The sequence below is a fragment of the Phoca vitulina genome, unplaced genomic scaffold (genome assembly GCF_004348235.1).
Source record: "Phoca vitulina isolate PV1807 unplaced genomic scaffold, GSC_HSeal_1.0 scaffold68, whole genome shotgun sequence".
Lineage (NCBI taxonomy): Eukaryota > Metazoa > Chordata > Mammalia > Carnivora > Phocidae > Phoca > Phoca vitulina.
The window spans coordinates 7,832,471-7,857,307 of NW_022589771.1; the positions used below are offsets into that span (position 1 = coordinate 7,832,471).

General features: G+C 48.9%; 1 protein-coding gene across 6 annotated transcripts in view; it reads left to right on the forward strand.

Annotated features, from left to right (window-relative positions):
- The window catches only part of ADARB1 (adenosine deaminase RNA specific B1), a 130,695-nt gene extending 111,307 nt beyond the window's left edge, over positions 1-19,388 (forward strand). For 5 of the 6 annotated variants that reach the window (XM_032392502.1, XM_032392496.1, XM_032392495.1 and 2 more), the window contains 2 exons: positions 17,935-18,113; positions 18,945-19,386. In XM_032392502.1, coding sequence (XP_032248393.1) covers positions 17,935-18,113; positions 18,945-19,124 — 359 coding nt within the window. In that variant the 3' untranslated portion in view covers positions 19,125-19,386. Of the gene's footprint in view, positions 1-17,934; positions 18,114-18,944 lie in introns of all 6 variants that reach the window. The other variant, XM_032392499.1, reaches the window with a different exon arrangement.
- The last annotated feature ends 5,449 nt before the right edge of the window (positions 19,389-24,837 follow it).

A 24,837-nucleotide genomic window follows, 5' to 3' on the forward strand; every position in this document is an offset into this window, starting at 1 on the left:
CGCGCTCGGTGCTCAGATAACCCTGCTGGGCCGCATCGGGGCCTCGCACTCGATGCTCAGATAACCCTGCTGGGTCGCATCGGGGCCTCGCACTCAGTGCTCAGATAACCCTGCTGGGTCGTATCAGAGTCTCACACGTGGGAACGCCGTAGGGAAGCCACTGTCTGTCAGAGCAGAGGGCGGGAGGCCATGTTGCAGGGCCTCTGGGCCGCTCAGGTGGGTCCTCATACAGTTCATCTCTTTACTGATCAAAAACCTTGCTTTTTATAGATGAGTTACTGCCCAGACTTGGCACCCGCCTGTTTTTCTTTCCCTTGTATGTATATCTTCAAGTCCTGTGTCAGTGGGAGAGACTCACAGATGCCACGGAAAGTCTGCGGGCGTCAGCTGTGCAGGATGGAGCGGGGCTGGTCGTCTGTGCTGGGCTGCCACCTCAGAGGGAGGTTGGGGATGGAGTTGTGCGCACCCGGGATGGGTCGGCGATGAGGTGGTGCCTCGCACCGGCCCTGAGTGCCTGTGGTCACTGGTTCGTTTGCTGTGTCCCCTTTAGCATCTCAGTGCTGACCGGGGAGGGAGCAAGGACTCTTGAATGCAAGGTCCTAACTTCTCAGTTCACCCCTCTTTAAAGGACACAGTGAAGGTATTTTTATCCTTTTGAAAATACCGTTTTACTCACTTTTTTAAAGCTCAGAACTAAAACCGTAATCCAAACTAAAGCGTGTGTTTTTGGTGTGTGTGTGCACTGCCTTGTCTGGGTGTTTGGCTGCTAGCCCGCCTTTACCTGGGGAAGAGCAGCGTGGCATTTTAGGTGAAGGCATGTCTGTTAGAGCACAGAAAGTATGCAAAACGGAGAAAACCAGTGGTTGTTTCTGATCACATTTTACAGCTCCCTAAATGTAAGCGTTATTTTTTACAAAAAAATACCTTCTCTGCTAAAACTTGATAGTGAGTGATTGCCGCCGAGCGTCCACACGCATGGCGCGTCCACTGGGAGAGAGGAGATAGCGTAAGTATCCTGTCGTGTTAGAACACGAGCTTCCCATGATGCAGAAAACAGCGTTCCCTGCGTGGCCCCCGTGGTCTGTTTTGTTCCGGCTGCTAGCCGTCTCGCGCCTGGCGCAGGAGAGGACCAGGACCGTGGAACAACCGGGACATTGGAGGTTGTCTTCTTCAGGTCACGTGCATATGTGGTGCGCGTGTATTTTCTTACAGTTCGTGGTGTTGGTCCTGCCCTTTCACCTCCCATTTTATCACAGGTGGTTCCTGTGTTCAGGGAGAATGACAGCGTGGCAGCCACAGGTGTGCGGCTCCCCAGGGAGGAGCAGGGTAGCCAGCTGGACCGTGCAGGGAACAGCCCGTTAAGCAAAGACCAGAGCGGACCCAGGTGGACTTCAGCAGCAGGTGCCGTGCTGGGCTGGCTCCTTTCGTGCCAAGGACAGATGAGAAGGATGTCATTTTCCTTCCAGCATAGAAAGTAGATTTTTACGAGAAGAAAGAACTTGTCAGTGGTGAGCTGCCTCCGTGGGGCCAAGAGCACATGCTTGACGCCCTTCCCTGGTGTTTCGGACGTGGAAGCCTCTTGAACTCTTGTATCTTCTTTCCCGATTAGTTTCCGATCTGACACCTGCAAGCTTCAGAACAGTTCTGGCTTCTGATTCACATCTGTCTGACCCTGAGTCTGAGCTTCTGTGCTGGCCGGGCTGCCGTCCAGGTGCATGCCGAGACCTCAGGGAGGAAGGCCACGGTCTGAACCTTCCCAGGGCTCCGGGGTCACGGCCGGCCGGGCTGCCAGTGTGGACACAGAGCGTGACGGCCAGGGCAGCGCCGAGGGAGTGAGTGGGTTCTTGTGAGTCCCGTCAGTGTGGGGCCCCTGGGAAGGCAGTGGCTGAGCGTGTGGCCGAAAGAAAGCAGGGGCGCTGCTGGCCTGCCAGGCGAGACCCGCGCACCTTCTGCCCGTGGAAAGCCACGTACCTGCTCATCGTGGTTGGGGGAGCTGACGTCTGCCTCTCGGCCTTAAGCACACGAGAGAGGGCAGGTGTGAGGAGTGGGCGAGGAGGGCCCGAGGCCCGGAACGGCCTTGGGAAGAGTTTCCTGATGGGAAGGTGCAGGAAGTGCTCACGCTGGCATGACGCCAGCGCCTGCCGTGGACGCGGCAGCTTCTCGTGGGAGGCCACCCAGGCGACGTGGAAGTGCCTTCTAAACTCTTTAGTTCCGTGGACGCGGTTTGCTTGTTGTTTTTCAGAAATTCTCTCTGTGGGGGTCTTTAGTGGAGAAGTAGCTACTTACTGACATCGTTGAATATTTTTCAGAAATAAGTTGTTATACTTGATGGAGTGTTGTTCTCAGTCCATGTCCTGGGCATATACACACTCCCTCCCGTCACTCCTCTCAGTGGGGCGGGCTGCAGCCCCTGCACCACCCCACCCTGAGCACACGCAGAACAGTCATCCGCGCTGCTGGCTAGGCGTGTGTCCCCACCTTGCTTGGCCTCCTCCCTCCTGCATCCAAAGTCAAGTCAGAGACCCTTCTCCTGTCACCCCTGTGGCCCGTTGGTGGGGTGGAAACTATAGAACTCAATACATCCAGCCCCATATTGCCTCAGGAATGTGGAGTCTGGGTGAGAATCCTGCCTGCGTCCCTGGGTCTGCGTGATGGGCGCTCCCCTAGGCCAGGCCGCCAGCATCACACTCGTTACTCTGGACTAGAGCACTCAGGCTCTTCCCCAAAGTCAGTGTTGTAAAACCCCAAGGTTGAGTTCCAAGAAGGAAGTCTTTTGGCCAGAGGCGCTGGCGTGAAGGGACCTGGCTGGGGTTAGTGGCCACACAGGAGGACGAGGTGGGGCCCAGGCCAGGAAGAGCCCACACCTTGCTGCCCTGCTGGCTTCATTTTCACTTCCCTGTCAGCTCAAGAGTCGTCGTCTAACAAAAATCAGAATGGCAGTCTCACAGGTGCTCTGCTCCCAGTGTAAATGGCAGCCTTTTGGACCCTCATGGTATGCGACATAGCCTCAGGCCCAAGTGTCATCACTGCTGGTGGCCGCACACTTGGTTTCTGTACGGACTCCTACCCAGGTCTTGCATTATTTGCAGAACAGAGGCCACCGCCATCGAGATTGTAAACTACACATTTTTCTGGTCAGCTAACAAATGGCTGACAGTTTCTGTAACAGGAACCCTAGTGACCTTAAATATCTGTTATTAACCATTATATACATAATTCACTTTTGATTACCCATTAACATAGGAGAAACCATAGACAGTAGATTTAGGAAGGGAACTAAGCAGTGCCAGCGCCAGCTGGTGTTCTCAGTTGTTCACTGTGACCGTCATCAGGCCAGCTCACAGTTTGTAGTTTCGCTCCAGAAGTCCGGATCCAGCACACTTAATTTATAGCAGCTGAGGGACTCTTATTGCCAGCCAAGCTGCACCCGATTCTATTGGTTTCTGCACCACGGCCTGTGATTGACTCATTACCCTAGTTCTCGCTTTGTGGCCCCAGAAAGATAAGCTCCTCATTGGTGCCCATCCCCATGGTGGCGTTGGCCCCAGGGACTCATAGACATACATACACTCTTGTGACCATTTGGGGGCTTTCTGCCCCAGAAAAAGCATATGGTTTGCATTGAAACTTCAGGCTAGCTATTTCTTTTTGCCTTATTTTCTCCATTCTTGCTAAAGATGGCACTTTATTTAGCTTAAAATGTAAAAACGATTTGTACTTTAAGGTCTTATTTTCTCAGTTAACTCTTTCTAGTTCTAATATGCAAAATGTTGTAATTCTAAGGTTTAAGTATTCAAAAATAATCCTCTATTTTGACCTTATTGTAAAGAAGTAATAGGATTGCAAAGGAAGATAACACAAGCATTATCCATTTATTCATGAAAGAGTCAATTCCATTATGGTCAGAGATTTCCCACCAATTGTTCCTAAACAGATCCCCACCTCCACTCCAGACCCCCAAGAAACCCTCCCTGATTCTGTCTACTAGAAGGGCCGTGCCCTTGAATGAGCTCAGTGACCTGAAGGAACCTGCATGCCTGGCAGGTGTCAGAAATAGAACAGGTGTGCTAGTAACACTACCAAAGACCCAAATACCCTGATAGAACTCCAGAGCATAAGGTACGAGTTCCTAATAGCAGAGAACAGTAAAATGAGAAAAAGGTGGTATCAGGACTATGTTTAACTCCTCTAACAGTACCTTGGTGTCCCATGGCCTTGTGACATCTAGGGAGAGGCCAGCTATTTCCTCTGAGGGAGTCTCACCCATGGTGGGGCTACTCTCTAAGTGGTTAGGGTCCCCTGACCATCCTGACAGCCAAGCAAGGACTGGGCTGGACCCCCAGACTCTTGGTCTAGGAGGTGATGTAGGTCCTGGCTGGACATGGCTTTCCCTCTAGGCTCTCCGTGGAATCATATACACAGCCAGGAAACAGGTAGAAGAAACTATGCCAGCTACCCAAATTAATCAACCAAGATTTTTATTCACAAACATGAATGAACAACCATTATCATTTGAGGAAAATAAATGGCACAGAAGTGAATAATCTATATGATAAAATAGAACAACTAAGAGAAAATAAACCTAATTCAGGGAACAGAAGAGAATATAAGTAACAAACCTTACCAATATACATAGAGTATTTTGTCAATGTAGAAAGCAAATATCAGTTTGAAGGTCTAGAAAGCATTCATTCAACAAACACCAGTTAAGTATGTAATAGGCACTGTTCTGGATGTTGGGGTGAGTAGTGAGCAGAACAAAACTCTCCCTCGTAGAGTGTAATTCTTGGGAGAGGAAGGTATATCAAATATATCTCTGATAACTCAGAGCAGAAAAGTATAAAATGTGAAGAGTTAGGAGATGTAGAAAGGTAATCCGATGTCTATCTGTCCATCTGGTAGCATTTCAGAAATAGAAAACAGAGAGGAAGAGATGATAGAAGAAAATTTTGGGGTACTGAAGAAAACCATGAGTACTGCAATGGAAAGAATGCACTGGGTAGTGAGCAGAATTTTTTAAAAAAATCCATTCCTAGCACATCCTTATGAATTTTAGAACAGCAAAGGTGTAAAGAGAAGATGCTAAAAGCTTCTAAATTAACTACAATAAGTATCAGATTTATGTAGCACTTATCAGGGACACTGGAAGCCAGAGCTGAAGAGAAAATGGTTTTTGTAGAATTTCTTATTTAACCAAATATTAAGCATTAGGACAAAGTGATCATTTTCAGATGTTCAAGGATTCAGAGGGTTTCTTTCCAATATATATATTTTTTTGAGGAAAAAAAGTGAGAATACTGTAGCAAAATGAAAAAGACATCTAAGAAAGAGAAAAATATGGAATCCAAGAAAAATACTTTGTAAATCCAAGAATACAATGAAAAAGATAACTTACCAGCAAGACTAAAATGTAACAATTCCAAGTTAGAACAGAGAATCATATCAGAGAACTCTAAAAAGAATGGTTTTCAGAAAAAAGTGAATGCATTTTAACAAATAGCCTGAGAAACTAAATGGTCTTTATGATAATGTGAAAGTAAATGTTTCTTTGTGAACAATTTAAAAAAAAAAAAGGAAAATGGAAACTCCAGGAAACACAAAAAGCTATTTGGGAAAGGAAGGGTAAACTAATGTACTGTGATGGCTAATATTACGCGTCAAATTGAGTGGCCACAGGCACCCAAATTAGACATTATTTCCATCTGTGAGGGTTTTGCAGAACGAGATTAGCATTTGAATCAGTAGACTCAGTAAAGCAAATTGCCCTCCCCAGGGTGGGTGGGCATCTTTTAACCTATTGAGGAACAAATTGCTGAGAACAAAAAGTGGAGGAACAAGGAATTTACCTCTTTTTTCCTGCCTCACTGATTAAACTGGGACACCCTATCCCACCTTCTACAGTTGGGCTAGGATTTACCCCATCTGCCCTGGTTGTCAGGCCTTTGGACTCAGACTGAACAGCACTGCCAGCTTTTAACCTAATACTGGTATGGTTTTGAGGAACTGGTGTGAGATAGGACAGAGAATCCACTTGAAGTCGATGCTAGAAATGGTCTCCTTTAAGTAGTTTGGACTTAATAACAGGATTAACACTGTCCTCTCGGTCTGTCACACTACTCAGCTCTGCAGTGCATCACATGGCCACTGTCATAGGTAATTAAATCCAGACTCATTAACTGTACAGATTACTTTCTCTTACTGCAGACCCTGAAACTTAAAGTTAGCTATAAAGAGTTGAAATTAAAACCACAAGTCCTCAGGCACTTGGAGGTTAGACTCTCTTCAGCAATTCTTTGATCAGAGAAGAACCCAGTACTTAAACTGGATTCCTAGACTACACACATCAAAAATGGTGGGATAGGGCCACAGTTTCACTTGGCAGAATCATGCATGGCCCTGAATGAATGAATCAAAAACAATGAGCTAAGCATTTGGCCCAGAATTGGGAAGGAAAACTACAGTAGAGCTAAATAAGAAGCTAACTACAGGAAGAAGGAAGAAAATCAAAGAGACAGAAAGCAAGAGGGAGGGACGGAACAAGGAATAAGATTATAGGCCATCAATAAAACTAAAACGTGTTGATTTGAAAGAACAATAAAAGAGATCTACCATCAGATAAAAACATGATGTCAGATAAAACAAAATGGTAGGAATTGGTGTATCTACAGATACGGAGGCAGGCATCAGAATTTTAAGAGAATTCTTTATTCAACTCTAATACTGATAAATTTGAAAATCTCAACAACAACAACAACAACAAAAGGACAAGCAAGATGTAAATTGCCAAAATTCACCCCAACAGAAGTACAAAAATCTGGCAAAGGAAATTTCCAGCAAAGACATTGAAAATACTATCAACAAATTACCTTCCAACAAGTTTGCAGATTTTAATCAGTCTGCCAAAGAACATAATTCCACCTCTTATATAAACGTTCCAGGTCATAGGAAAGAGCAGTTGACCTAATTCCAAAACTGGACAGAGAGGCACAAATAAAAAGAAAACCACAGACAGCATCACCTATGACTAAAAATGCAAAACTCCTAAATGAAGTACTAGAAAATCAAGTTTAACGATGTACCCAGAAATCTAAGTATAGCTTAGTTTTATAGCTATTAGTGTAACTCATCTGTGAATAGATTCTAAGAGAGGATCGAGGATCAGTGCAGAAGTCAGCATACAGAACATGGGTGCACGCATCCTCTCAAGCGTGCTGACGTGTGTTTGCCAGAAGGATAGGGATTAAAATGGCGATTCTCATCTGAGAAGGAAGAATTCTTTGGTGGGGGGAGGGATTTAAGAATCTTTAGAGAGTCTTCAAGAGTTACTGGTGAAGGGTTTTTGTTTTTGTTTTTTTTTAGAGACACCAGCCAGGGCCACCCACCCACAAAACCTACCCTCAGGATCTCAGAGGTGGGACACAAGTGTGCTTGTTGCTTAAAGCTTCGTAGACAGGAAGCGTCTATCTGTGGAGAACCCCTAGAATTATTATAGTGTCTATCTCTGTGTGTCATCGTAGCTGTAATTTCTCTGAGCTTTGTGTGAATTTTTGGAATTTCCCACAATGAGCAAGTGTTATTTTTTAATGAGAACAATATTTTTTCTTTTTAAATTACCTTGCAGTGTTTTTCCAAAGCTTCACTGAGGTATAATTGGCATAAACTGTATATTTAAAAGATACCATTTGATAAGTTTTGAACTGTTTACATGCGTGCAGCTGTCATCACAGGGAGGATAATGAGCCTACCCACCACCCTCCCCGTTTCCTGGTGCCCTTGGTAATCCTGCCTTTCCCCCATCCCACCCTCAGGCAACCACCGACATGCACTCTGGCGGTGTAGGTTAGTTTGCATTTTCTAGGATTTTACAAAAATCATAAGATATGTACTTTTTTGTCTAGCTTATTTCATTCAGTGTAACTGTTTTGAGACTCGTCCGTGTTTGTTGAGTTTATCAGTAGGTCATTCCTTTTCATGGCTAAGTAGTAATGGGTTGTGTGGATAAACCACAACTTGTGTGTCCATCCAACTGTTGATGGCATTTGGGTTGTTTCCAGTCTTCTACTGCTACAAAGGAAGCTGCTGAGAACATTCATGTACAAGCCTTTGTATGGACAGTCCCTTCTATTTCTCTTAGGTAAATACCTAGGAGTATAAAGGGTGGGTCTTAAGACAGGCGCAGGTTGTATTTTTTAGAACACTGTCACACCTTTCCAAACTGGTTTGCCCCTTTGCACTCCCACTGGTGGTGTGTGAGGTTCCCGTTCCTCCTCATCCTTGCCGGCACCGAGTACGGAGCCATGCTAAGCTTTCTGACAGGTGTGTAGGGTGTTTCCTTGTGGTTTTAATTTGCATTTCCCCAATGACTAAGGAAGTTGAGCATCTTTTCATGTGCTATTTTGCTATCTGTATGTCTCATTTCTTAGTAAGTTGTTTAATTTCTTACTGAGTTTGAGAGTTACTTATATATTCTGGTTATAAGATCTTTATCAGATATATGATTTGAAAATGTTTCTCTTTCCATTCTCTTAACCATGTCTTTCAGAGACCAAATAATTCTAGTTTTGATAAAATCATACTTACCAACTTTTCTTTGTTAAGTCACGGTTTTGATGTTATATCTAAAAAATGTTTGCCTAAGTCAGTGTCACAAAGATTTTCTCCTGTGTTGTATTCTTAGAAAATTTACAGTTCCAGTGTTTAAATTTTGGACTATATTCCATTTTGAGCTAATTTTTGTGTAGGATGTGTGGTATGAATTGAAGTTGTTTTTTTTTTTTAACATATAACTTATCCAGTTGACCCAGCACCATCTATTGAAAAATTCATCCTTTCTCCACTGAATTCTTCTGCACCTTTATTAAAAATCAGCTTGCACGTACACGTGGGGGTCTGTCTGTGGGTACCAATGTCTTCCATTGATCTGTTGGTCAGTCTTTTTTTTTTTTTTTAATCAGAGAGAGAGAGAGAGAGCACAAGCAGGGGGAGCGGCAGGCAGAGGGAGAAGCAGGCTCTCCGCTGAGCAAGGCGCCCAATGTGGGAGTCGATCTCAGGACCTTAGGATCATGACCTGAGCCGAAGGCAGCCAGGATCCCCTACTGTCTTTTTTTAAAAATTTTATTCTATTTTATTTCAATTCAATTAATTAAGATATAGTATATTATTAGTTTCAGAGGTAGAGGTGAGTGATTCATCAGTTGCATACAACACCCAGTGCTCATTCCATCACACGCCCTCCTTCATGCCCGTCACCCGGTTACCCCATCCCCCCATCCCCCTCCAGCAACCCTCAGTTTGTTTCCTAGAGGTAACAGGAAACAAACGGTTTCTCCCTACGGTTTGTCTCCCTCTCTGATTTCATCTTATTTTATTTTCCCCTTCCTTCCCCTATGATCCTCTGTTTTGTTTCTTAAATTCCACATATGTGTGAAATATATGGTATTTGTCTTTCTCTGACTGACTTATTTCACTTAGCATAATACCCTCTAGTTCATCCACGTCCTTCCAAATGGCAAAATTTATTTATTTTTGATGGCGAAGTAATATTCCATTGTGTATATGAACCACATCTTCTTTATCCATTCATCTGTCGATGGACATCTGGGGTCTTTCCATAGTTTGGCTATTGTGGACATTGCAGCTATAAACATCGGGGTGCACGTACCCCTTCGGATCCCTACATGTGTGTCTCTGGGGTAAATACCCAGGAGTGCTGTTGGTGGGTCGCAGGGCGGCTCTATCTTCAGCTTTCTGAGGACCCCCCGTGCTGTTTGTCTGTCTTAATGCCAGTATCACACTGTCATGATTACTAGTCTTACAAGTTTTGAAATCAGGTGGAATTAGTAGTTGTTTTGGCTACATAGGTCCTTTTCACATTTCACAGCAATTTTAAAGATTCTATTTGAGCGAGAGAGCGAGCATGAGTGAGGTGAGGAGCAGAGGGAGAGGGACAAGCAGACTTTGCTTGGTGCTGAGCATGGAGCCCAGCATGGGGCTTGATACCCTGAGACCGTGACCTGAGCTGAAATCAGGCGTCGAATGCTAACTGACGGAGCCACCCAGGCGCCCCCATAGCAATTTTATAATCAATGTGTCAACTTCTACATAAAACCCTGTTTGGATGTTGATTAAGGTTGCATTGAATATGTCGATCAATTTGGGGGAGAACTGACATCTTAAGGACTTTGAATTTTCCGGGGGACGAGCACAGATGCCTGTCCACTTCTTTACACTCTCATTTTTCTCAGCCGTGCTCTGTACTTTACAGTGAGCATATCTTACACATCTTTTGTCAGGTTTATCTTTAAGTGTTTTGTATTTTTGATGCTGCTTTAAATGTTATATTTCTGTTTCAGTCTCCAGTTGTTCATTGCTGATATAGAGAGATATTAGTTCTAATAGCTGTTTTATAAATTTCATTGAATTTTCTTTATAGATGGTCAAGTTGTTTATGTTTTAGTTCTTCCTTATAGTCCAGATGCCTTTGATTTCTTCCTTCCCCCGCAGCACCCAGATGGGCCCTCCAGTAGAATGTGGAGCACAAGGGCACGAGGGCTGAGCACACACATCCTTGTCTCGTGTGCAGTCGTGGGGAGAGCGGTCAGTCTTTCACCACTAAGTGTGGCTAGCTGTGGGGTTTCACAGATGCCTCTCTCATTTTAAGGGACCTTCTATTTCTAGTTTGCTAAGGAGTCTTTAATCAGGAATGAATGTTGGATTTTATCAGGCATTTTTTTCTACTCTCAGTAGAGCTGATCATTTGGTTCTTTTTTTAGTCTGTTAATATGGAATATGGTGACATTGATTGAGTTCTTTAAATATTAAACCAACCTGTGTTCTTGGGACAAACCTTGTATAGTCATTATATATTATTCTTTTTAAATGTTGTTGGATTTGATAAAGCTGAAATTTTGCTTAGAATGTTTGTCCCTGTGATACACTGGCCTGTAGTGATACTGGTCTGTAGTTGTCTGAGTATCTTTGTCAGGTTTTGGCATCAAGGTTAATTCTGGCCTCATCAAGTGAGTGGAGAACCATTTCCTTCTCTTCAGTTTTCTGGAAGAATTGGTTTAGATTTGATAGCGTTTTTTTCTTAAACATTGGTAGAACTCACCAGTGAAGACCTCTGGGCCTGAGGTTTTCTCTGTGAGAAAGTATTTACGTGTTCATGATCTACAACAGAATAGATATAGGCTATTTGTGTTACCTGGTTGTTTTTCTTGAGTGAACTTCGGTAATTCATGTCTCTCAGGAACATTTGTCTGTTTCACCTAAGTTGTCAAATTCATTGGCTTGAAAGTGTTCGTGACACTCCTTTATTATCCTTGTAACACCGAGTGTCTCTAGTGATGCCGTGCCTTTCATTCCTGATACTGATGCTCTGTGTCTTCTCTTTCCTCACCCGCCTACCTAGAGGTCTGTCAGTTTTATGGATTTTTCTCTAGAGAACCAACTTTTGGTTTTATGGGTTTTTGGGTTTGTTTGTTTTTTCCCCCCAGTTTTCTGGCTTTTTTAAAAAAATAATTTCTGCTCTGATCTTATTATTTTTGTCTGCTTACTTTGTTTCAGTTGCTCTTCTTTTTTTAGTTTTTAGGGTACTAGCTGATGCCATTGTTTTGAGACCTTTCTTTATTGCTTTCACAGCATTTCACAAATTTTGACATATTGTGTTATCACTTTCACTCCTTTCAAAATACTTTGTCCCATGTGCTATTTAAAAGTCTGCTATTGGGCGCCTGGGTGGCTCAGATGGTTAAGCGTCTGCCTTCGGCTCAGGTCATGATCCCAGGGTCCTGGGGTCGAGTCCCGCATTGGGCTCCTTGCTCAGCAGGGAGCCTGCTTCTCCCTCTCCCTCTGCCTCTCCCTCTGCTTGTTCTCTCTCCGTCTCTCTCGCAAATGAATAAATAAAAATCTTTAAAAAAAAAAAAAAAAGTCTGCTATTCAGTTTCAAAATATTAGGGGATTTTGCAGAGATGATTCTGTTGTTGATTTTTAATTTAGTTTCATTTTCTAACTTGAATCCTTTAAATTTATGTTTGTTTTACAGCCCAGGATGTGTTGTTTCTCAGCGTTCCATGAAAACTTGAAAAGATACATTCTTTTATGCTACTTGTTGGGTAGAATCGTCTAGGAGTTGGTTGATTGTGTTGTGCATGTCTTTTATGTCTTCACTGATCTTCTGCTTGGTCTGTCAGTTATTGAGAGAAGAGTATTGAAAATCTCTTGACTGTAATTGTGCTTTTGTCTATTTCTCCTTCCAATTTTTTTTAGTTTTTACTTCATGTATTTTGTAGTTCTGTAATTAGGATTGTGGGTTTCTTTTAATAACTTGGTCTCCTTTGTCATTATAAAATGATCTTCTTTATCTCTTGTTACTATTCTTCAGTCTGAAATCTGTTTTGTCTGGCATTAGTGGATCCTCTCCTCCTTTCTTTTGATTAATGCTAGCATAGTGTATCTTTTTCCATCCTTTTATTTTAAATTGTTTTACATTATTTTATATTTAAAGTATGTTTCTTGTAGTCAGCATATTTGGACCTCCTTTTTCCGCCCCCCCCCCCCCAACTGACAATCTCTGCCTTTTCATTAGGGTGCTTAGGACATTTACATTTATTGTGATATTGATATGGTGAGGTTTAAATCTGTCATCTTGGTCCTTATTTTTTATTTGTTCTATATTATCTTTGTTCCCCCCTTTCTCTTTTTTTTCTTGGCGTTAATTATGTCTTATAATTCCATTTTAATTCCTTCTTGACTTTTAGCTATAACTTTCTGTTTTATTAATTTAGCGGTTGTTTTAGGGTTTTATAGTATACATGCTTAACTTATCACAGTCTGCCCTCAAGCAATATTATACCACTTATGTATAGTATAAGAATCTTCCATTTCTCCTCTCCTGGCCTTTGTGATATATTGTGGTACATTTAACATTTGCATATGGTAAAAATCCCATACTATACTATTACTTTTGTTTCAACAGTCAATTAGCTTTCTTTTAAATTAAGCTTTTTATTTTAATTCCAGTACGGTTGATAGTGTTATATTGACAGCCAATTAGCTTTTAAAGATATTTGCCACTTTGGGGCCCCTGGGTGGCTCAGGCGTTAGGCGTCTGCCTTCGGCTCAGGTCATGATCCCAGATCCTGGGATCGAGCCCCGCGTTGGGCTCCCTGCTCCGCGGGAAGCCTGCTTCTCCCTCCCCCTCTCCTTCTATGTGTGCTCTCCCTCTCTAGCTCTCACTCTCAAATAAATAAATAAAATCTTTAGGAAAAAAAAAAAGATTTGCCACTTATGATCTACTTATTCCTGTAAGTAGATCCTCATTTCTGTCTGTTATTGTGTCCTTCTGCCTGAAGGACTTCCTTTTACATTCTTTGCGGTACAAGTCTTCTGGTGATGAATTCTTTCAGCTTCGGTATGTCTGGAAAAGCCTTTAGTTTGCATTCCTTTTTAAAATATATATATTTCTGGGCAAATACATTTTTGCTGAGATGGCAGTGTTTTCTTTTCTTCTTTTAGCACTTTGAAGATGTTGCTCCCTGTCGTACTGTGTGCACTATTTGCAGTAAGAAATCTGCCGTCTCATCTTTGTTCCTCCGAATGTGGTTCTTTTCCTCTGGCCGGGCTCGACATTTTCTCTTTATATTGGCATGGAGCAGTTTGTCGTGACATGCTTTGGTGTAGTTTTCTGCACATTTCTCATGCTTGGGCTTCATTGAGATTCTTAGATCTGTCCATTTATTGATCTCATAAAAGTCTATTGAGTTTTTATTCATGTTTTCTGTACCCCCTTCTCTCTCCCCTCCTTCAGGAACCCAGTCACGTGTGTCAGGCTGATCGATTTGTCTGACAACTCACTGATTTGCTGGGTTTTCTTTTTTTTTCCAGTCTGTTTCCTGTGTGTCTCATTTGAATCATTTCTGTTATTGTTTCTTTAAGTTCACTGATCTTTTTTCTATTCTAGACCTTTCTGTGCCATGGTTGATGCCATCAAGTGTGTATCTAAACTCTTCACATCTCTGTGTGAGCATTGGGCATGTTCTCTGACCCTTTCAGGTGGTTCTTGCCCAGTCTTAAGCAGTGTGTGTGCTCTGATCAGCCCTCCGCTGATGCTCAGGGGACCCTCTGCAGCTCTCTTGCCTCTGCGCACCATCCTATGGACTCTGGCCACCTTAGTTTCCCGAGCTCTCAGTTCAGGGAGTCTGCAGGCTGTGCCTGGGCTCCTTCTCTCCACACTGCTGCCTGGACGCCCCCAGGACGGCCGCCTGGGGCACTCGTGGCACTCACCTCATATGTCTCCTGTCTCTCAGAAACCACTGCCCTTCCTTGCTTGATGTCCAGGGACTTGAAGGCTAGTGTTTGTTGTATTTTGTCTGGTTTACTACTATTTTAGTAAGGAGGGTACATCCAGCAGCTGTTACTCCATCTCACCTGGAAACGAAGTCTGAACTTATTTTTAAATCACAGAATGCCCATTCTTAAACACTTGTCCCCTCTGTGTTACCCTCCAAAATAGATGCTTTTGCAATCTAGACCTGATTGTGCGCCTGGTCATCCAAGCCAGCTGGTTGTTCAGGATTGGTTTTGGTTGGAAGTTGGAATGACAGCCCCATGTCTTGGTCTGGGCTCCCTAGACCGCAGAGACTGAGGAGAGAATTTAAGGTGCTTTATTTGGCAAGCGTGAACTGAGAGCAGCAGAATAGATGAGAAGGAAAGTCTGACAGGAAAGGTGGCTTTGACTGCAGGAGAAACTACCGCATGTCTGTGTCCACAGAGGACTGGTCCCCCCTGCGAGCCCTGACTGGGGACCTGTGGGCTGTGTGACACACCAGAACTCTGGTATCCGCCATCCGTCACTCTGCCTGCTGGGGGGTGGGGGGCCGAGGGGCTTGTGTATGGAGAGCCACAGCCACGTGATGGAGGAGGTGTGACCAGGGTGTCGGGTTGAGCCCTGCTGCCGATCCGTCCCGGGAGGAGCGGCCACACACATCTCGTTGCCTGTTTCAGCCGAGATCAGCATTAAATGAAGATTTAAAACCTTTAAAAAATATGTGATGGCCTTGTCTTCCTGATTCTTTTTGTGTTGGGAAATGGAGCTTTAGGTGGGCCATGTGTCACTCCCGATGCCCTCAAGCCCCGGTTCCCCTTAACCTGGTCAGCTCTGGCCTCTCTGGTGGACTTAACTAGATCTTCTTGTTGCTCTTTGCTTATTGACAGGACAGTTTTATCAAAATTTAACCAAAAGCTGTGAGTGATATCCCACCCAGATCCTTTAAAATTGTGTTTTATCTCAACAAATGGAAGAAGAAACACGTGCCATACGTGTCAGGGGCTATGTGAGCAGCGCGGGCCACATGATGGCGCCAGTGGCCCAAGCAGCCGTGGTTCGTGAGAACGTTCCTCACTGTGCTAAACTTCAGGGACTGTCCCAGCCAATGGGATTTCTTTTTAGGAAGGCAATTTTGTTGAATTGGTTTGTAACTTTAGTTTGATTTTCCTGTGTTTTTTTTTTTAATTTTATTTATTTGAGAGAGAGAGAATGAGAGAGAGAGAGAGCGTGAGAGGGAGAGGGTCAGAGGGAGCAGCAGACTCCCCGCTGAGCAGGGAGCCCGATGCGGGACTCGATCCCGGGACTCCAGGATCATGACCTGAGCCGAAGGCATTCGCTTAACCAGCTGAGCCACCCAGGCGCCCCTGATTTTCCTGTGTCTTAAGTGGCTTCTTGAACTATGTGGTGAGTTAGCTAATTGGTAATTATTCCCTGCTTATCACCAGACATCTAGTGCTGTGTTTGTTTCATGGTTCATGTAACAAACATGTGTTTGATTAAGTAGAAAACATTTCTAGCCAACTTGACCTGGTTTGCCTGGTGTTTTCAGTGCTTCTGCGTGATATTGTGTATCCATCCCCAGCTGTTGCACGCCTAGTGTGTATCCAGAAATATGTCCATGTGTCACCAAAACGTGGTCAGGAATGCACACACACACACTCTTCAGAATAGCCAAGTGCTAGAAAACATGACAAAGTGAGCAATCCTCTAGTGGCACGTGCCCCAGTGGGGTCCCGCGTGGCAAGAAGTTTGGGCAGGCCGCAGCTCTGTGCGTGATGCGTGTGACTCTCACACACGTGACCTCGAGTGAAGGGTGAAGGCGCAGGGGAGTCCGTTGTGTAAATGGCCCCACGGGTGTAAGGCTCAAAGCGGGCAACCCTGGTCAGCGTGCTGGGGTCGGTGCCGTGATGACCCACGTGGGGCAGGGGTGGCCATGGAGGTGGGCGGGCTCCCAAACCGGGAGCTCTGGTTGGTGACCAGCTGCTGGGACGCTGGTGATGGGTGTGCTCACTTCGCGAAAACCCCTGAGGCTGTGCCCTCATGCTTGGTGACGTGTCAGTGAAAAGGTCTGTGTGAAGTAGAGTAATTCACTGCTCGTGTGTCGGAATGAAAGAGTGATCCGCAGAATCCTGACTTCTTCCCCAGAGTGAGGGGTCTTGCTGGGGGCCGGCAGGTACCGAGGACGGCCCCCGGGGCATCGCAGGGACTGCAGAGGAGCTCCCGGAGAGTGCGGGGGGCACAAACCAGCACCAGTGAGTGCCTGGCCCTGCAGTGAGGAGCAGAGACGCCTGCAGGCATCGGGTGGACACAATGGGAAGGCAGACAAAGTGAGTCTGGAGCCTGAAGCAGAGGGCCGGGGCTCCCGCCTGCCCTCTGCGGGATGGGAGCTCTGTCTTAGGGACTTAACAAAGGAAAACACCTTCTTGTCCCTTTAAATAAATACCCCAGACATGGGTGACATATAAATATGAATTTTCACCCTACTTTGAGGTGGGTGGCTGCTTTGCCTGAAGAACTGGGGTCTCCTCCATGATGAAGCTTCCTATTAGGTCTTCCACACTCTGAACCGGCCTGCTGGCCCACCTGTCGGTCTTGGCTTTCTGTTCAAGGGGGGGTCACAGTCACCCAGAGCAGAAGCGGAGCAAGGGCCTGGGGTGGGAGCCGTCAGGGAGTGGTAGGCTGCCTGTGCAGAGCCGGGGGGGTGGGGGGGCTCCTCCTCTGGGGACTGAGCACCAGCCAGCTCCCGTTGTGGGTGTGTTCTGAAGACACACCCCGAGTCAGGGTGGCCCGTGTGCCCCCCCGCTGAGGTGTGGATGATCGCGCTCAGGGCACCGATGGGGGGAGGTGAGCACTCAGCTCCCAGTTATCTGAGTGTCCTTTAAAAATCTCTTAGCCCCACCAAGTGAGACTTGGTTAGTTAAGACAAAACCATCTCAGCGTGGTAAGAAAACGTATCCATGGGGCGCCTGGGTGGCTCAGTCGTTGGGCGTCTGCCTTCGGCTCAGCTCATGGTCCCAGGGTCCTGGGATCGAGCCCCGCATCGGGCTCCCTGCTCCGCGGGAAGCCTGCTTCTCCCTCTCCCACTCCCCCTGCTTGTGTTCCCTCTCTCGCTGTGTCTCTCTCTGTCAAATAAATAAATAAAAACTTTAAAAAAAAAAAAAAAAAGAAAACATATCCGCGCTTGTTAAGTCAGGCTTCCTGTATCTTGGGCGTAGCGCATGCATGCCGGGGTAGCCTGGCCATGCCCGCCCCTGGCGTGCGGGGCGTGCAGGGCATGAGCGCCCGGCCTAGGTGTGATGCACCAGGGCGGTCCTCCGTGGCACAACCCTACGGGACCTGAATTAACCCCAGAGTGGCTCGCACACCCAGACCTCCAGCTCTGTTAACCCCGACAGAGCTCAGAGGTGCTGTGATATCTCACAGGCTCCAGGTTTCTGTAGACCCCTGCCCGCCTCCCGGGCACAGTCACGGCTGTTTCTGGGCATCACGAGGTGGCACTGGACAGGTGTGAGCACACCTGGGCCGTGCACACCCCTCAGGCACGTCCTCCGCTGCGCCGAGCACCATGCTGGGCTCCGCATCACCTCTCCCGTGTCTCTCCGTTCCAGGCATCAGCAACGCGGAAGCACGGCAGCCAGGGAAGGCACCCAACTTCAGCGTCAACTGGACGGTGGGTGACGCGGCCATCGAGGTCATCAACGCCACGACAGGGAAGGACGAGCTGGGCCGTGCGTCCCGCCTGTGTAAGCACGCCTTGTACTGTCGCTGGATGCGTGTGCACGGCAAGGTACCGGCCCCACCTCCCCACAGCCCGTCCCACTAAAGCCCCGCACCGTCCACACAGTCAGGCCCCAACCTTTCTGTTTCTCCTGGCTGTTTCCATCTTGAAGTGTGGCCCCGACCTTCCCACGTGAAGCAGCCTCAGGCCGCTCCTCCCGCCCTGCCCCGGCTTCCCGCTGGGAACCCCTCCGCGCCTTCCCACCCAGAGGAAGGAGAGCCGGGGCTCACGCAGCCCTCAGAAGGCTCGAGGCCTGTTTTCTGCGGTAGTGGCAGGGTCCTTTCCCTGCATAAATTCTCCTCTGGCCAATTGGCATTTTCCTAGTTTTCCTTTATCGGTCGTGGCAGGTGGCGGTTTGGACAGAAGCTGCTGAGTTCGGGGCCCTGGGCCCATGGCAGGACGAGCCCCTGGGCTGGTGGTCTTGCACCGTATTTATTCTCAAGATCTGCACAAATGAGTCAGGCAGCCACAGGAGGCAGTCCTCTGAGTCCTTCCGGGTGATAAAGTGTCCGTAACGGCAGAGGTGCCGTGTTTTTAAATAGCTGAAAATACTCACATTGAAATTGGAATCAACTGCTTGTGGGTTTAGAAGCAGCTCTTTAGAGCCTGGGGTCTGAAACTGCCTGTTTGGCCTGGAGCCTGCGTGGGAGAGCACGCAGACCGTCATGGGGCTCACGCCTCGCCCCTGCGTCGCAGCCCCTCGGAGGAAGGCGCCTTCTGGCTGGTGGCTTCCCCCAGAGGCCAGCACAGGATGAAACACCAAATTTTGAATGTCTTACTGAGTTTTGTTTTCTGCTGTGACTGCTTCGACACTTGTCCTTGTGTTTTGACTTTTTACAGGTTCCCTCCAACTTACTACGCTCCAAGATCACTAAGCCCAACATGTACCATGAATCCAAACTGGTAGCAAAGGAGTACCAGGCCGCCAAGGCGTGTCTGTTCAAAGCGTTCATCAAGGCAGGGCTGGGCGCCTGGGTGGAGAAGCCCACGGAGCAGGATCAGTTCTCTCTCACACCCTGACCGGGGGCGTGGCGCGGAGGCTGCCCACGTCCGACGCGGTCTCCGGAGCCTCACGTCTGAACTGGGGGCAGGGGTGGGGACGCGGGGTGCTGGGCGTCCGGTGCGGTCTCCGGAGCCTCACGTCTGAGCTGGGGGCAGGGGTGGGGACGTGGGGTGCTGGGCGTCCGGTGCGGTCTCCGGAGCCTCACGTCTGAGCTGGGGGCAGGGGTGGGGACGCGGGGTGCTGGGCGTCCAGCGTGGTCTCCGGAGCCTCACGTCTCAGCTGGGGGCGGGCGTGCACTTTGGGGAGGGCAGGGAGGGCAGGGAGGGCAGGGAGGGCGTGGGGTCCAGCATCACCACCCGATGTCCCTCTGCAGCAGTGTTACCCCTTGGAATTACCCAGTGACTGCTTTCTATCTCTGTTTACGTTTAGAAATTGAGTTCTACTGAGTAGGGCTTCCTTAAGTTTAGGGAAATAGAAATTACTTTGTCTGAAATTTTTGAATAATTTATTCAGCGTTAGGAACGTGGTTTATAAAGTAATTATATCAAGTCACTCTTAGGCCACGTTATTTTAATGCAGAAGAGCACTTATCTGTAGAGAAGGTGAGAAAGTAGAGGTAGGAAGAAGCCTGAAGTCACAGCCGTGCTGCGGCGGGTCCCCCGGACGGGCCACGCGATTGGCTTCCCTCAGCGGGTCCGCATAGCCCGGGAGAAGACCCTGCGGGAGGGGCCCGGCCCTGCGCTCGCACGAGTCCCCCAAGTCCCCGGCGCAGTGACGGCGTGCGTCCATGAGGGCACGGCCCAGATCCCTGCAGCCTTCAGCCCCCCTAGAAGCTTCTGCACTCCTCCTAGAATCACATCATGGAAAACGTGTGTTGGTTCACTTCTCAGTAATCAGAGATAAAACATGGGCAGTGATCCTGGCCATTCATTTGAGGTTTTCAACAGTATTTAACTTTTAGGGACTAGGAGGAATCCGTAGGGGCTACTGCCCAAGAATCAGCCTACAACTCCCTGTCTTCCTTGCTCTGAATCTCATGGATGTGGATAACTCTCCAGACATCTTCACGGGAAGGAAATAGAATTAATTAAGTAGATAGACTTGTTCTTAGAAAATGCCACTAAGGCATAGTTTTAAATTATTCTTTCCAGCTTTATCAAAGACATGTTTGAAAGTCAGTATTCAGGCTGGAAGCTGGTGAGGCAGTGTGCTGCGGCCTTGTGCCCACCAGGGTCTGGACGTTGATTGTCACGGCAGGGAAGGGGTGCTGCTGGTGCCCGGGGCAGCCCAGGGGCGCTGCTCCACACCCCATGGCCCCCGGGGTGGTCCCGGGCTGAGCCAGCAGACGGTCAGGAGTGCGGGCAAGGGTCCCGGGGGGCACCTGGACCTGAGCTCAGAGATTTGCACCGATTGCCTTGTTGCTTCCACTCAGGATCAGACAGGAGCCCGAGGGGCCATCTTCATGGAAGGGGGGGTCTTGTGGCGGCTGTAGGCAGTCGGGAGACCCCGCCCCACCTTGACGGACTCTGAAAACGCAGAACAGGAGCACCTGGCCCAGACCCCACGTGCAGGAGCAGGAGACTCAGACCAGAAGCGCTGTGTCCCCCCTCCCCGCTCCGGCAGCGGTTCCTTGGGGGGCGGGGGCGGCTGCAGGGACCCCGGCAGAGCTCAGGAGGCCCCCGTCATGTGGGGGGGTGTGGTTTGGTCAGCGGGCTGCCGCCTTCTCTCCGCCTGAAGCAGGAAGGGTGTCAGCTGGTGTCGCCCCCCCAGCAGGTGCTCCCACGCACAACATCTGTGAGCCCCTGTGTTTTTATTCTCTCGATAAATGGTATTTTTTCTAATGGGGATTGGGAGATGGACTTAGTTTTTAAAAAAATATGTGGATTTTAATTAAAAGTTGAGTGGGAATGTATTGCATATACACACTACCCAGTATGTCTGCCTTCCTCCCTCTGTCGGCTAACAGTTGAGGTGAGCGCCGCCTCCCACCCCATGTGAGGCCAGCTGTCCTGTGTGCCCGTCCCCAGCGGCCCCCGGGCTGTGCGGGCGCAGGACGGCCCGCGAGCGTCCAGGCCCCGCAGGCAGGTCAGGCGGGAGCCCCGTCCCCCTGTGGGCCCGCACGGCTCCAGGACGGACCACTGGAGCAGAACGGGGACAGAAACGTGACCTCCAGGAGACGGGTCAGGACACTCAGCACTCGAAACGGTCCCTTCTGAGGCTCTGTGCACTGCACCCCATTTCCCCCAGGCGTTACTTTGCATACAATGCCCTTAATCAGGATTCTAGAGACTTAGAAAATTTGACACAACCAAGAACTTGATTTTTTGAGAAAAATCTTCAATTTTGAGGACATTTTGACCATTGGGGGTTGGGAGGGTTCCCTTCTGTTTTGCTCACTAAACCTATTCCACGAAGACACCGGCTGGCGGGCATCTCTCCCGCCAGGAAGGCCCGAGTCACAGGGATGCCTCAGCCGGGGTCAGGGGCTGTCCCTGCAGCCGTATCAGCCCAGTGACGGGCGTCCCCTCTTCCCAGGCCAGGGATGCCTCAGGGCGCAATTCTGATTCTGAATCAGAGTTTGATTGACTCATTTAATCAGAAACAGTTATTTTAAAATGTGCAACATCTCACTAGCCATTCATTTCTCTGGAAGTATTTTTATTCACATGATTTCCCTGATACCCAGACGACAGAATCACTGCTTTCTTTGGAAAGACAGTGTTTCCTGTAATTTCACATAGTGACGCTGGGGAGGGGGCAGCTCTCAGGCTCCATGAGGGGGGCAGACCTGAGGGTGGGGTCAGTGAGTGCTGTGGGGGAGGGCTGCACGCCCGCCCCTTTTCCTCAAAACACAAAACCAAATCAGACCGGTCTTTTTTATTTCTGAAACATTCTACACCAAAATATAGGGTCTACCCCGACCGTAAATTTGATCTAGCAAGAGAAATAGAATCAGCTGGCTTTCCCGTCTCTGTAATCTATGAAATTAGAGAATCTCTCAAAAGATTCCCTGTTATCAACCCCCAACTATGTAAGTGGAAAGGGCAGAGTATTTGTGACCGCGCACGCACGCATGTCCAGTGTTGTCTGCCCTTGTCCCCTGGCGTGTCCTGTGACCCTCTCTCCAGCCACGTGGCCAGTCACGTCTTCAGGGCCGGCAAGGACAAGGTCTGGCTCGAACCTGACACGTAGCTGTCCTCTGGAGCTGCTGTGTGCACTTGTTCCCTGTTTGCAGGGGTGAGCCCCCAGCCCCCAAAACACTTAGCTTGGCCACGCCATGGGCTGATGGTACATCAGGAGCCGACGCCCGTCCTTCTGGACGTGACCACGAATGTTTAAAGGCAGTCTGTGGAATGTTTGTAGAATGAGCCCGGAAGCAGTGTGCTTCTCCAGATACTGGGTTATATGCTTTTATTTTATTTTATTTTAGAATTTGGACACTTTATATGAATGTAATTCAGCCAAGAACCCTATCGCTCAGATCCACTCCCCAGCGTCCTCTGTATGTCGATGTATATACCACACGTGACAATCTGCATGAGCTACCCCTCGCACCGAGACCAGCCGGAACCAAGCATGAGACGCTGTCCTAGAGACAAAGGATTGGAGATGTTCTCAATAAAAGACACAGTGTTCCACCACTGCAGTGTGGCTGGGTTTTCTCTCCTTTCTAGTTCTCCCCTTGGTCCCCTCGAAGGTCTGGGGTCCGTTCCAATGAGCAAAATTTGGAGGGGTGCGTAAGCACCAGCTGAGAGCTGCCCGCTGGTCTTGTCCCCTGTGTGCTGCCCCAGCGCTCGGCACATTCACCCAACTCAGGACAGTTCCCCTGAGCCCCTGGGATCCATGGGTCCCTCACCGTCTTCCTGAGCACACGCCACGCCCACTCCCACGTGGAAGTTGTGTAGAGGGCAGTGACGTAGTGGCCCTGCTCGAGATCCCGCGTGGAAGAAGGGACGATGATGTAGCCCCCATTGGCCTGCTGGGCTGGGTGAGGGCGGCATGAGCAGGAAGACACAGGAAGAACCGGGACGCCAACGGGCCACTGGCCAGGTGGACTGGGGTATCAGGTGCAGGGAGACAGCGCAGCCGCTAGTTATAAGGTGGGCTTTATGATTTAGGGCTGATGTTTCTGAAGGATGCTCATAATAAACCAAGTGGAAAACTGGCTGCAGAGACCAATTACCAGAGACTGGTAATTAATGGATTAGGTAGCAGCTAAATAATGAATGCTCAAAACATTTCCTAGTCACTGCACTGCTTTACCACTGTTTGCATTTAGTGGTAAAGAAATGTAGACGTTTTCTGTACAAGCGCACGTGGGACAGCCTGGAAGGGGCTGGTCTGGTCTCCTGTGAATGAGGATTCGGGGCGATTTTAATTTAATTTTGCTTTTTTAAAGCTTACCCATTTGTCTGATGTTTCTACAATTAAATGAAAAATAAAGAGGAAAATGTTTTTAAAAGTAAAAATCCCCATACAAATAAAAAGCACTGTTAACAAATAATTTGCTCTCTTTTGCATCAATTTTGATTCTGTTCTTTTCCCACAATAAAAACAACATTAAAGTGAAAATACGTGAGGCGCCTGGGTGGCTCAGTCGGGTTGAGTCTCTGACTCTCGGTTTCTGCTCAGGTCATGCTCTCAGGGTCGTGGGATCGAGCCCGACGTCGGGTTCGGTGCTCAGTAGGGAGTCTGCTTGAGATTCTCTGTCTCCCTCTCCCTCTGCCCCTCCCCCCTCAAATAAATAAATCTTTAAAATAAAATGAAAATATGTAACATAAGGAGACACATTAAGCTTCTGAGAAAGGACGGGGACAGCATGCCCCCTGCCAGTTCATCCCCGGGGATGCCGCCTGTTGGACGTGCCTCAAGGTGCTCACCTGAGGGTGACGAGGCCGAGCAGGTGTCACCGTGTCCCCGGGTGCCCCGAGTGCTGGGGGCAGGTCCGTGAGCACGACAGAGGCGGCCGCGCTCTCGGAGCTTCCCCTGGGGACGGGCGGTAGAAATCCGGGCGCTGGGCGCCCCCACCAGCAGGGCAGGGGTGAGGGAAGGAGGCGGTCCGACGGCAGAGCGGGCCGGCCTGGCTGCAAAGACCAGCGTTATTTCATGGGCATTGATATCAGTTACGCGACCAAGTGTTTGAGCAAAGTGAACACGCGGTTTAGTAGGAGCTGAGGATCCAACCCCGGCGAGCGCGCAGGGTGGGGGCGCCGGCACCGCACGCGGGAGGCCCGGGCAGGGGGAGCCGGCTGCGCGCTCTCGGGGCCGGCGGTGAACTGAGCCCGGGACGCGGGGCCGCCGGCACTTAGCGCCCACGCCGCGCCCTTCGCTCAGCGCTCCGCTGCTTCTGCTGCCCCGTGAGCCCGCGGCCGCCCCGCGGGCACCTGCTGCCACCTCGGCGCCCCACGGGGACCGCTGGCCCGGGACAGGGGTGCGGACAGCGCAGGTCACACGAGGGCGCGGCCGCCCGAGTCCGGCAGCGTCTGAAGGCGACCCCGCGCCGGGTCCGAAAGCGCCCGCCGGCCGGCCGAGACCGCCCCTCTGCGGCTTCCCTGGCGCCGACGCCCCCCGCGCCGACGTGGGCACGGAGCCTCGGCGGAAGCCCCCACGGGCATTGCGGGCGGCCGGTCGGACTGGGGCGTGCTCCAACACACCCGAACGCGCGCTCGCGCTCCGGGCCGGGGGCCGTGGGGCCGGGGGGGCCGGGGGGCCGTGGGGCCGGGGGGCCGG